Below are 13,771 nucleotides of genomic sequence, written 5' to 3' on the forward strand. Positions count from 1 at the left end.
ATAATTGATGAGAGAAGATCTTTTTTTGAGGTCCTGTTCCAGCCACCCCAAAGTTAGGTGGCTGGTAATTGGGGATGGGGCCTTTTTTGTCAAGGCATCCCATTTGTGAATATTCCTTTTGGCACTGATTTTACTGTCTTTCAGGCATGAACTTTTATTCACCTGAGCATTTAAAGGGTGGTGTATTTTTTCTGTTTTAAAATGGATTTTATATGATTTTAGAGTGAATATGGGTTTTTATTTTTTAACTGCTTTATTTCTTGTGAGCTGCCTTGATGGCCTAATTCGAAGGGTGGTAGGACAGTTTTCAAAATTAAATAATCTTGCTGAAAGAGCAATTTAAAAATTGATTTGTTAAAAATTATATTTTAACCTAACCCCAAATTTGGAGTCGTCTCATCAGCTTTTAGATGGTGACAATTCAGATTTGCCGCTCCTAAAACGCACTTCTGTTAACATTTGCATGATTATATAGCTTTTTTTGTGTGTGTGAAACTCATTCAGAGTTTCCATTTTCAAGTTTAAAGCAATAGTTGTATCACATGTACCCTGTTGTGGGCTACCCCAGGTTTCCACACTGTGGTGCATGCCAAGAGCATAACCAAAGGTATGTTCAGAAGCAGAGACGTGACTGCTTCTGCTGTTCCGTTTGGAAACTGGTTCCCGAGACTTTAAAGAAGTATCTGTTCTAGCTTCTATTTTCTCATTGCTTCTCTCCAGCGTACAATTATACATTTGGTCAGAAAATGCTGGTAGGAAAGGATATATAAATCTCCAGAAAAACAATCCGCCTTTTACTTGTGGTGTTTTTTCACCAAGTTGTTAACCTTATGTTTGTGGAATTTTGCAGGGCTCGGATTTAAGCCGATATCATCTTGAATCTGAATTGCCATATGGATATTTCAAATACTGGATTTTGTTACAGTTAGGCCCATTTTATAAAATTAATGGGAATCTTCATACATGAAGGCTTTGCAGATCCAGGCACCATATATGGCAACTCTTTATTTTATACTGGCTGACTTTCAAAATTACACAGAGTTATAAAAATGAGTAAGCATATTGAATTAGAAAGTTTATCCTTAACTGTGAGTGTTTGGGAATCATGGAAACTGTCTCATCGCTTTAAGGACTGTGGTGCATCCACACACCTTCAGGTGTGCCTAATTAAGAGACTTCTAAATCAGTGGGTTTTCAACTATGTGTTTAAGTCCCCTTGATTTCAGAGAGGTAGGTTTAACTGTCATCCACTATTCTTTCTGTTAACAGTTTGTAAAAGGTGAAGTGTAAGGTATTTATAAATTAGGACGGTTTAATATGGGACTGTCACAGACTTTCCATGTACGTCAGTTGATTATATTTTTACCTTATGCCTTAGCCAAAGCGAAAGAGAAGAATTTGAAACTGAGTTCAAACAGAAATATGAACGAGAGAAGATCCTGCTGACGGAGGAGAACAAAAAGCTTTCCAGTGAGCTTGATAAGGTAGGTTTTGTGTTGGGACAGCTAACATACAAAGAGTTGGCAGCTGGAGCATATTGAGAGGCAGAGGGGAACATTTTCACAATTTTTTAAAAAATAATAATAATTAAGATAGTTAATTTCAGTGCTGATTCAAAGCTAATTATTTTTTCATTATTTACATCCCACTTTTCTGCCCTCACTAGGGCCACCAGGGGAGCTAACAAATTACTACATAATAAAGTCACATTTAAAAACCATTTAAAATCAACCCCCCCACAAAAACACAAATCATTAAAACAATTAAAAATAGAGCTAAAATTCATACAAAGATATAAAAGCAACAATTAAAACATTGGTCAGGAAGGAGGGATCACTGAGGGAATGCCAAATGAAACAAAAAAGTCTTCAAAAACAGAATGGGACTAATGAATCTCCCTGGGGAGAGAGTTCCAGAAATGTGGTGTCACAACTGGGAAAGCCCTCTCCTGGATTGCCACCCATCAGAAGGTAGGTACCCCCAAACCAGGGCCTCCAGAGATAATCATAGTGGTAAGGTAGGTTCTTAAGAGTAGGTAGTCTTTCAGGTATGTTGATCTCAAGCCATATAGGGCTTTGAAGATCAGTAAGAGGAGAAGGACTTGCGGGGAGGGAAAATTCCTGCTTCTTGTATTCCCAGTCTACCAGGAGGAGAGCTGACGGGGGTAAGCCAGCTGTTGGGGGGTGGGTGGAGTTCAAAGTGCATTTTCCACTCCATGTCTCCCACATTGGTCCCCACTTCTTCACTCCTCCTCCTCCTCCCCCTCCTGTCATGGCCACTGCTACCACCTCAGTTTCCCATTACCGACTCTTCTCATTACCTCCTCCTACCACCTCTCATTGCCACTGAATTGTCCCTTGCAACTATGGCCCAGTTGTGCTGTGCTGGCCACCAGGATAGGCCCATTTGCACAGTGGGAACCCACAAGGACTTGCTGAGACACCCTAATGTCTTCTACATCCTCTTCTCCACACTATTTCTTCTTTCCCTCCTCTTAGCAACCACCGTATCCTTCCCTTTTCCTGCTTCCTTCTCTCCTTCTCACTCACCAAACAACCTATCTTTTATCTGCCCACCCCCATCTTCAGCTGTAGTTATTATTTCATTTATACCCTGCCTTTCTCTACAGTGGGGACCCAAAGTAGCTTACATCATTCTCCTCCATTTTATACTCACAACTCTGTGAGGGTTAAAATGTGTAACTGGCCCAAGGACATTAATTGAACTTCCACAGCAGAGTGATGATTTGAACCTGGATCTTCCGGACCCTAATCTCTAACCACAGTACTACTCTGGCTTTCATGGGGTGGCAGCTGTTGAACAGTAGTGAGTAACCAGGGGTGGGTGAGTCATTTCAATATCTGGGAAGTGACCCATTAAAGCAAAATAGGCATGGTGAAACACATGTAAGTAGATTCTTCTATTGATCAGAAGGAAAAGTACCTCAGAAAATGAAGTTTATAAAAACATAGAGTTCAGGTCTTCATGAATAAGAAGGATTGATAATACATAAAGTAGAAGAAAGGACACTATTTTATTATTCTAGTTGATTAAAATATTTGTATCTTGTATCTTATTTTGACCTCTGAATGGGGCTGCTTAGAATTAAAAAAATGTATCCATAAGGTACATAAAAAGCAGTTTAATTTTAATATTTATGAGTCATACAATTTTAATCACAGAAGAAAGCTGCTTCAGATTATCAGGGTAATGTCCTATATCTGTAAAGATTAACTGTATCATCATCAAACCTTTATTGGCATAGAATTAACTGTATCTTTAACATATATTCAGCTTACGGCTATATATGAAAGACTTACTATGAATAACCGGCAGTTGGAAGAAGAAATGAGAGATCTTGCTGACAAAAAAGAATCTGTAGCACACTGGGAGGCCCAGATTACTGAGATCATCCAGTGGTGAGTATCAACTGTAATCCTCATGTGACACGGTGCTTTCCATTTTGCATAATGAAAACGCAGTTCTTCATTCCATAATGTTCTGTTTATAAGTCTCTGAAAATAAAATACTGGCTTTGCAAGAATGCAATAGTAGTAGACACGATGAGAATTAATTTTCATTATCTCCAGTAGCTTCACACATGATAGAATAACAGCACAATCCTGAGTGGGAGGGTAGTTAGGGAGTGCCGGCGACAGCACAGCCATGCGGGCTCCTGAGTGGCTTGCTGCCGGGCACAGCCAGCCAAAAAGGCAATTTTGTAGAAAACCCCATGAAACCGCTCCATAGGTTTCAACGGGGCTGTGCCAGCAATTTTGCAGGCACAAGTTGGCATCTGCAGAAAGGGGCGTTCCCAGGGCAAAAGGGCTTAGGGAGTTGGCCAAAGTCAGCTACACCCCTGGAAATGCCCCCTTTGGCACCAGTGTGAGCCCTTGTGCCAGGGAAATGCTGCCAGCAAGGTAGAGCCAGCGTAAGTGGCCCTGCACTGGCATTAGTGCCGGTTTAGCCAGCACAAGTGGCACTAATGCTGGCGCAGGGGTTTCGCCGGCTCCTATCCCCTCCCCCCCCCTTGTGGATTGCTCTATAACTCATTGACTTCAGTGGACTTAGAAGGGTATTACTCTACTTAGGGTTGCACTACATGTCTCTTACTGGTAAAATAGAGCCGAAATTTATAGAGCAAACTGCAGAGTTCTTCCCCTGTTTCTCATAACACTTCTACAAAACTGACCTATTCCAAGTACTGTGTTTTAAAATGATCTGAGAGAAAGCTACAAACATGCATTTGAACTGTTTGGGGGAAAGAGAATAACCGAAAGGTATGCCACTCAGCAAATTAGGTTCTGAGAGACACCATTGAAGGGATCCGAGGATCTCTCTCGGGATAGACAGTCTATGCATGCGGGAATGACGCTTAAAGTCATAAACTCTGATAAACCAATTCTGTAGGCTCCTCATCTGTAGTCTAGCGAATGGGGTAACAGCCAATGTAGTAACTTATTCTTTCACTTGAGATCTTTATATTTAACTTCTGAAAACAATCCATACCTAAATATTTTCACAGATTTTTTAAACTGATTAATGTTAATGTCTTGCAGCAGTGTCAGTGTTAAGCTGTTTGTGTCCATTTTATCTCCTTTTCAGAGCAGCTACATAACTGATTTGTTTGTATTAAAAGCGGATAAACATAGGAAGCCTAGTTAAATAGACAGTGTTTTTCACATCCAGTGCAACTTCATTGTCCATATTTAGACAAAGGTTTGGATTTGAAGCATGAATGGTTAGTCAATGCGTGTTAGGCTCTGAAACTCTGGATGTGGTCCAAGCAATGTAGCTTGTTTCATAAATATGTATTACTCAAACCTCTTTTGTCTGAAGGACTGATTTTTGCAGAAGTGAAGCTTAAAAATCAGAGCAAGATAGTGCTTCTTTTCAATTCCTTTGCAATAAACTTTGTAATGTGGGTGGGGGGGAAGTAAAGCAGACAAATCTATATATTTAGAGAAACCAAGGCCTCAGCGAATGATTCACTCCGTGAGAGTGTTATTAAAGTTGTTTAGGTACTTCTTCAATTGAAAGAAAGTTTTAAGATTTGTACACATACAGTCGAATGCCCTAATTGCTAGAAAGTCTGAAAAATGACTCAATCTGTCCAGATTCAGGACATGGTCTGCCTCTTAAAAATAAACATAAGCACTGATGGAACATAATGCTGTCTGTGGATTCAAGTCTGTAACCTGAATTTTATGGTGAGGGGGCATAAGGACTTTGATAGGGGCTAGGATTGCCAGGTTGCTGCTCCTCTGATCCTGGACTAAATGACTAAATGAGGGCAGCCGACCCAGAAAAGAGAGCGGGCTCTCCAGGGCTGGGTGGGAAGGCATAGTTTGCAAGGAACATGATTCACAGCAGCTCCCACGTGAGAGAAAAAACAAAGGCATTTGGCGCTTCTCAGATCAGAGTAAAGGTGGCTTAGAGGGGGACGCAGCATAAATATATTAACCCCCCCCCAGGGGTGGGAGAAGAAGGCAGCAGGAGCAGGCATTTCATCTGAATGGAGAGAGGTGTCCAGTGGGGGGGCACAGGGATCAGTTCTGGGCCTGGTACTTTTCATTATTTTTTATTAATGATCTGGAAGAGGGCAAGAGAGGTACTACTCCAGATGACACCAAATTGGGAGGAGCAGCGAACACACCAGGTAACCAGAAGATAGAGAAAGCATTCAATGAGATCTGAACACACTGGAAAAGTGGGCAGATGTGAACAGGATGCAATTCAACAAGGATAAGTGCCGAGTTTTCCATCTGGGTAACAGAAAAGAAAAGAAGCAGGAGTAGAAACCAGTAGAGCACCTACTGCACAGTGGGGTGCTGAATGGCTGTGGGGAGAGTGTAACCCTCCCCCCGTTCCTTTTGAAAGAGGCACAAAGTAGCAGGAAACCTGTAGTAATAGGCCAGGGGAGGGCTAACAATTGCCAGACAAAAAGGCCCACTGTTTTCTCCCCCCCACACACCATCACCCAGCGAGGGTCCAGATGTCCAGGGATCCCAGGCACAGAGGAAGAGGCCAGCAGGTCCCCGGTCTGTGTGTGTTCCATGCAAACAAACAAGGTGGAGATGCACAGTCCATCCATCCTTCACCCTCCCCACCCAAGGACATGCCAGTTCCCTCCTGGCCAGAGGGAAGGGCAGGTGCTCACCCCCCCTACCATACTGGGACTGATGGGCTCCAGATTCAGGGCAGGCAGATGCCCGAGCAAGGTGGCTTGGCTGGAGGAGCCCCCCCCCCTCGGCTGGAGGGGCAGGCAGGCAGGCCCGCGTGCCCAGGCGGCTTCCACTGGGGGGGGGGAGAAAGGAGAGTCCCCCAACAGCCCCTTCCTCCCTCCCTGGAGAGAGGGAGATGAACAGTCCATCCATCCTCCCCCCCCACCACGGACATGCCAGTTCCCTCCTGGCCAGAGGGAGGGGCAGGTGCTCACCCCCCCTACCATACTGAGACCTACGGGCTCCAGATTCAGGGCAGGCAGACGCCCAAGCAAAGTAGCTTGGCTGGAGGAGCCCCCCCCTCGGCTGGGGAGGCAGGCAGGCAGGGCCCAGGCAGCTTCCACGGGGGGGGGGAGAAAGGAGAGTCCCCCAACTGCCCCTTCCTCCCTCCCTTCCTGGAGCCCATGGCACCAGCCCCCTCCCCCCTCCCAGGGGCGGCCTGAGCACGGCCTTGGGCTCGCTCTGCAGCCCTGGGGGCGAGGGGACGAGAGCGGCCGTACCGAAAGAGAGGCCTGCGCGGCAGGGAGGGAAGAGGTGGCAGCCGCCAGGGCAGCTCGCTCTCTGCCTCCCCCTCCCGTCCGGGCTGCGGGCGGCCTCAAGTGAGAAAGGCGCCGCACAGGGCTTCCTCGTCCGGGCGAAGCGCGTCCAAAACAATGAGAATTTCTCTCGAGCCTTTCTGAAGAGGGACTCGAGGGGCTGACAGCAGAAGCCAGGAGGCAGCGAGCGGGCTTACCGTGCAAATATCTAAACGGTGGCCGCTCCCTCCGCTGCTTAAGAAACCCCCAATCCCCACAGCAGGCCAGCCAGCAGCAGCAGCACGTAGTCGCCCCTTTGTAATTCGAGCGCCTCCTGCGCAGACTCTCTTCCCACAGCAGGCCCGCCAGCAGCAGCGGCACGTGGTCGCTCCGACGTAACCCAAGCACCTCCTGCGCAGACTCTCTCCCGCCCCCCCCTTTCGCTACTCAGCCGGGCCCGCACATGGAAAGAGCCGCACTCAAGGGCTCAAAGAGCCGCCTGTGGCTCAGGAGCCGCACTTTTGCGACCCGTGGACTAGGTGATGTCACATTGAAGAGCTGTATTAATAGTAGTACTTCCATCCACCAGTAGGTGTGGACCACGAGGCATCTGTGTGTAGTCGCAGTCATGGCCAATGAACATGTTTCTGAAAGGTGCATGCTTTTCCATAAAAGAAATTACTATACTGAGATTTCTTTTTGTTAGAATAACCATTGAGAACATTTATTTGTAGAAATTTTGTTCCAGGAAATTTTGTTGCACTCATCTAATTTAAAACGACTCAGATCATATTAAATAAGATAAAAATATAGTGTTTTTATTCTGTGGATAACAATCCTCCCCAAAGGATAACCCCCATTTAAATGAATGGCAGCTATGTAAGCACACAGAGGATTGTATCCACCGACTCCTAGAATAGGGCCGGTTATAGATTTAGTTCAACAGCTATTAAGATGGGTGGCTGGGGGAGTGGTAGAGTTATGGTTCTAATTTCTAAAGTAGCCTGATTGTCAGTAGTGAGTCATACATTCATTAAGCTTTTCGCAAAAGCTAACTTAATAATTAGACAAAAACATTTTTTCCTTTGCTTTTACCAAGGTTCTTACCTCTTTTTATTTTATTGCTTGGCTAGGGTGAGCGATGAAAAAGATGCTCGAGGCTATCTTCAAGCCTTAGCCTCCAAAATGACAGAAGAACTAGAGGCCCTGAGGAATTCCAGTTTAGGTGCAAGAGCAACAGTAAGGAATTGGTTTGCTGCATACTGAAGTCTCTGGTTCTAAGATTTGTTGTGCTATCAAATAAATGCTTAGGGTGTGTTATATCAGCCTTTACTTCAGTGTAATGTCAACAAACCATATTACAGGCTTGTGGCATGGTTATTACATCAACATTGGTTATGAACACTGAGTTATATATATATGTGCAACCTGAGGCTGGAACAAAACATGGGTAAGTCAGCGCTCTTTTCAATAGGCTTATTTTATTTTATCAAATGCAACCAATGGAGATATAAATTCAAACGGAATACCAGCATGAGGAGAGTAGAGGGTTTTAAAAAATTTCCATATGCCGTGCTGCAGAAAACTGCCATTCCCAAGATGATTCTTCTGCCTCTAGAGAAAATGTACAAGTATCTCTACCACTCTGGCTACAGCTCCTCACCCTTCATGCCACTGTTCCCCTTGAAATTGCAATCCCAGCAGCTATGTTTGGTAAAAAGAAAAATGTCTGTTGCAAGGCTTATTGAACTACAGCTAAAACATTGTTCTGCCTCAAAGCTCTTCCTGAACATGCGGCTTGATCACTATATAACCTAATGATGTGCAAAAAATCTCTGACTATGATTCAGTACTTTTGTGTATGTCTCAGAATGCCATTTTTAGCCATTTTTAGCTATATTTGTGAATATATAGGACATTTCTGCTTCACTTGGCTGTCTCCAATAAGCAGTTCATGCACTGGACCTTTTCATCAAGACCTTTGGTGCTATTGGTTATACTATTATTTATTCTATTTGAGGTATAGGTTCATAAAAAATACTTGCTCCAGTATTTGTTGAGATGGTGTTCCTGTTAGACTGCCAACATAAATGTTTCTTGTCATCACTGGAACATACTCCTTGAAGGAGTAACTCCTCTGGTGAAAAGTCTTTTAATTTTTATTATAACTTATTATATAAACAATCTATTTCGCTAATTTTCTATTGCCTGTAAAACTATAGGACAGCAGTATTTGTTTGATTACCTAGAAACAAAAAATGATAATCTATTTGGATAATTGTCAGAATTCCCCAAGGGAGACTAAAGTGTAACAAACAAATGCCTAAACTAACAATAAATTGCTTTTTCTGTTTTTGTGTTTAGGACATGCCCTGGAAGATGCGCCGCTTTGCAAAACTAGATATGTCTGCGAGGTTAGAACTACAGTCAGCCTTGGATGCAGAAATACGAGCCAAACAAGCAATTCAGGAGGAGCTGAATAAAGTCAAAGCTTGCAATATTGCAACAGAATGGTAAGGTTAATTGATTCTAATGAAGGTGATACTTGCAAACACTTCAGAACAGGGTTCCCCAACCTTTTTGAGCCTGTGGGCATGTTTGGAAACCTGGCACTGGGCAATGGGTGCAACGACAAAATGGGTGCTGTGGGAGGGTGGAGCCAACCACAAAACACTAGGAAGCAAGGAGGCAGAAGTCTGCTCAACAAGAAGGAAAGTTGGGTTATGAACATCTCTTCTGTACTAGGTTTGGTAGCTCTAAACCAGGTGACACCTGAAAGGATAGAGAAGCTAAATAAATCATTGTAAGTCAGCTCTTAAACCGAGACAAAATGCAGTTCTTTGGGAAGAATATCATCTGAATTCTGAAGAGTCAATGAGCGAACAAACTGTCAGCGATGGAGAAAACAGCTAGGGCAAATTGGTCCTTTTTGTAGATGCTAAAATGTGGTGGAAACTCTACTTTTAATTGGTACAGTAGTTTGTGGCAGCCTTCGCTAAAAGCAAGAGCTATGCTTTCATAAGCCAGTGTGGTTTGGTGATCAGAGTGTTGAACTACGATCTGGGAGACCCTGATTCAAACCCCTACTGTGCCTTGGAAGTTTGCTGGGTGACCTTGGGTCAGGCACACACACTCAGCCTAACTAACCTCACAGGGAAGTTGTGGAAATAAAATGGAGGCGAGAGGAATGGTGTAAGCCACTTTAGGTCTTCATTGGGGAACTGTGGTTTAAACAAAGTAAATAAATACAATAATTTGTTATTGTTAAATCTGTAATTTCAAATATGCTTTACAGGATTTTTTATGTAAAGCCATCCAAAAGAAGCACAAAAATGCTGTTTGTTGCACTTGTGGTTGCAAAGAATCTGTATCAAATAAAATTATCTCCTCCAAATTTTATTTCATGCTTTGTTTGTCAGCTGGCTGTGGTCTTAATTGAACAGTGCAGCGAATAATGTTCAAGACATGTCCAGATAATGTGGCCCTTATTAATTGGAAACCTGTGTTTTATCCTTGTTTGTTCTGAAGTAAACTACAGGAGTCTGACAAGAAGAACTCTGAGCTGTTGGCAGAAATAGAGAAACTGAAAAAAGAGACAGAAGAACTGAGATCTGAAAAGGGTATGGAAATTGGTATCCAAATAAACAAAGGCATAATTTGCGCCACAGTTGATGGGTATATCTTATCAAGTAAGAATGTCCTCTTACAGCATGTTGTAAGAATCTGGATTCTGAAAATTCTGGCTCTGAAAGTGTCAACATAGCTCTTGTATGATAAGATGTACCCAAAGCTGTTATAGAAAGATAGAAGCATATTTATCTTGGGTTCTCTCAGCACACTTAAAACATAAGGTGTTTTTATTCTATTCCTGTTGTATTTGTTTTGAATCTAGTATATGGTACTTAGCTACAGTCACTGTAATATTCTGCAGAGATTTATTTGATGTTAGTTTTTTCAGATACATATTAACTGAACTTAATGATGAATGGCCTCTCAGAAGATGTAATGCATGGTTGAAAGAGTGGGTCTTTTCATACTTGATAACAGTAAGCTTCAAAATAATCATATAGTTGATGAGCCTCCTCCAAAATGATTGTGTGTTTGTTTCAGGCATAATCTTTCCGTTTACAAAGTTGAGGTAAATTTTAGAATTGTCCTGTTGTGGATAACTTACTGAAAAATGATTTAATGATAAATCGTGGTGAGTTTACGTGGTCAGTGTATGAGGTGAATTACCTGGACTAGTGCAGACTTCCATTTATGCCTACATGGGTGATTTGTTTTACACTTTTCTTGCTCTTTTAAATATGCTTTTAAGTAGTACTTGTGATACGTTATTCTGATGGTGAAACTGTGTTACTGTATGGATAACTTCACAATAAGCTCAGAGCAAATAGGGAGCTATCCCCTTAACTACAGTGATTCTTCATTCAGCAACCTCTCTAGTTGCATAGGTTAAATTTTTACTCAGTTCAAATAAAAAAGCAGGCAAAAGACTATAAATAATCAGCCTTGGGAGAATATTTGGGGGAAATTGGATCCCTTTAAGCCGGGTAACAGGAACTGTACTGGAACATGTGCAAGCTTCAATCTTAATCCCAAAGAACTGGGTTGAGAAACAAAGACTGCAATTCTTTATTTTTATTTTTTTATTTTTAACCGTTATAAAGATGAAGTTAATTTCCAATTCTAATTTTTATGGCATTCTTTTACCAACAACACAAACCTAAGCATGTCTTCTCAAAAATAAATCACATTAAGTTCATTAGGACTGATTCCCTAGTAAATTTATTTAGGATTGAAGCCAAAATCACATGCAAGGATATTTCTAGTGTTTATGTAGTATTTACATATTGAATCTTTATTCTATATGCATGTTACACCCAGATAGCTATAAGTAAACTGATGAGTAAAACCTGTTTATTATGAATGGGATTCAGCCACATTCTTTTTATATAACTGTATCAGACTGAGTCACTTTACATGGAAATTGTTTTCCAAGAAGAGTGCTGTTGAGATTAGATGATCCATTTTGTACATGTGAGGAATGTTGTTCAGTAGCACAGAGCAGTGAAAAAAATCGAGGCTTGAAACAATCCTTCGGGTAATATTTGAGGAGATAAAATATATAGATGTTGACATCAGTCTGCTTTGAGCTGTTCTTGAAGTTTGTTTAAAGAGAATTGATTGACTAATGCATCTGTATTAAAAGCCCTGAAGCTAAATATCCACTTCTTTTATCTTGTGAAGAAGCAACCTTAGTCTGAGCTTGATTTAACCCTAACCTTACTAGCTTCTGTATCTATGCAGGATATGCCTTCCCTCTAATAAAAGGCCAAGCTGGAAGGCAGTTGTGCACACTTAACAGAGGTGATGTACATCTCACTTCACACAATCCTAGAGTAAAAGGGTGGGGTGAGTGTTTTTGCTTTGGGGGCATACTTCTCTGACAAAGTGTTGTACAGTGGTTAGAGTGTCAGACTAGGATCTTGGAAACCCAGGCTCAAATCCCCACTGTGCTGTGGAAGCTTGCTGGGAGACGTTGGGCCAGTCACACACAACACTGCCTAACCTACCTCACAGGGTTGTTGTGAGAATAAAATAGAGGTGGTGGGTACAATATAAGTCACTTTGGGTCCCCATTGGGGGGAAAGGCATAGTATAAATGAAGAAAATAAATAAATTCTATCCTGTTCCCATAAATACTAGGCCCTAGTAGAGTAGCTGTGGGGAGGGGCTGTGGCTCAGTTTGTAGAGCCTCTGCTTGGCATGCAGAAGGCCCCAGGTTCAATCCCTGGCATCTTCAGTTAAAGGGAATAGGCAAGTAGGTGATGTGAAAGTCCTCTGCCTGAGACCCTGGAAAGCCGCTGCTAGTCTCAGTAGACAATACTGACTTTGATGGACCAAGGGTCTGATTCAGTATAAGGCAGCTTCATGTGTTCATGTGAGTGCATACACTTGTCCTGCTGCTGAAGCTTCTTTTATTTCAGTCTACCATTACTGGGAATGTGACCATTTTTTCTTGTCCTCATATTCTGAGCTGTTTTGGGATAGCCTGATCCTAGAGATCTCTTGCCTTGAAAACCCCATGATAGGGGTCGCAGTAAGTCAGATGTAATTTGACAGTTCACTTTACCTTTAGAAAGAAAGATATATCTGTTCTTGGTGTAGTCGGAATTCAGATAATTGCACTTCAGCTGCTGCCGAAGTTGTCTTGAGCTCTATTCTGCTGGATACTTAATGTAATGGTTAGCCCCAGCAATTAATTAAAGAATGGGCGAAACATGTACTAGTGAACCAGGTGATATATCCATGGGTCATCCTTTGTCCTAAAGCTTTATATAAATTCTGCTGCTCTAAGGATAATCACGTTAATACAGGAAAGAACGCTGCTGAGCATATAAGATGATATACGCACTTTACTCTCATTGCTTCAACCAGTACCATATTAATAGTTTATTTAATATGCTATTTTAACATTGTGCTAAGGTTTTGAAGTGGAACTGCTGCCAAAAACAAACCTTTATACAGTAGTATGTTTCCACTTATAACTCTTCCTGTGTTCTTTCTGTGGGCATGCATAAAAAACAAAAAGTTATTTCTGAAGCATTATTACCCTTATAGTAATAATAATAATAACATTTATTTGCAGCTTTAAGCCAGATAAAACACAAATAATATACAAACATCAAATTTGCATTCCTAATCTAAAACAGCCAACTTGCACATTTCAGTTAATTCATGGAGGTTACTCTAAGGCTTCAAATTTCACTGCAGCCGCACAGTATTTTGCCTCCTGAGCTGTAATCAAAGGGTTATCTCCCATCAGACAGTTATTAGTCCATTCCCCTTCTCTACCAACACTCATTTTCATTATCAGTGGTACAATTATTACTCTTATATAAGGGGGAGCTGTCTCAAGGAGCACCCACGCTGGGACTGGAGAGCCAGTGTGGTGTAGTGGTTAAGAGCGGTGGTTTGGAGCGGTGGATTCTAATCTGGAGAACTGGGTTTGATTCCCCACTCCTACAC

General features: G+C 42.2%; 1 protein-coding gene across 8 annotated transcripts in view; it reads left to right on the plus strand.

The window, feature by feature from the left end:
* The window catches only part of CDC42BPA (CDC42 binding protein kinase alpha), a 190,097-nt gene that overhangs the window by 121,094 nt on the left and 55,232 nt on the right, over nucleotides 1-13,771 (plus strand). For all 8 annotated transcript variants that reach the window (XM_056853948.1, XM_056853941.1, XM_056853945.1 and 5 more), the window contains exons 16-20: nucleotides 1,379-1,484; nucleotides 3,295-3,419; nucleotides 7,873-7,978; nucleotides 9,104-9,252; nucleotides 10,268-10,359. In XM_056853948.1, coding sequence (XP_056709926.1) covers nucleotides 1,379-1,484; nucleotides 3,295-3,419; nucleotides 7,873-7,978; nucleotides 9,104-9,252; nucleotides 10,268-10,359 — 578 coding nt within the window. The remainder of the gene's footprint in view (nucleotides 1-1,378; nucleotides 1,485-3,294; nucleotides 3,420-7,872; nucleotides 7,979-9,103; nucleotides 9,253-10,267; nucleotides 10,360-13,771) is intronic.

Source organism: Euleptes europaea, chromosome 7 (genome assembly GCF_029931775.1).
Source record: "Euleptes europaea isolate rEulEur1 chromosome 7, rEulEur1.hap1, whole genome shotgun sequence".
NCBI classification, from domain to species: Eukaryota; Metazoa; Chordata; class Lepidosauria; order Squamata; family Sphaerodactylidae; genus Euleptes; species Euleptes europaea.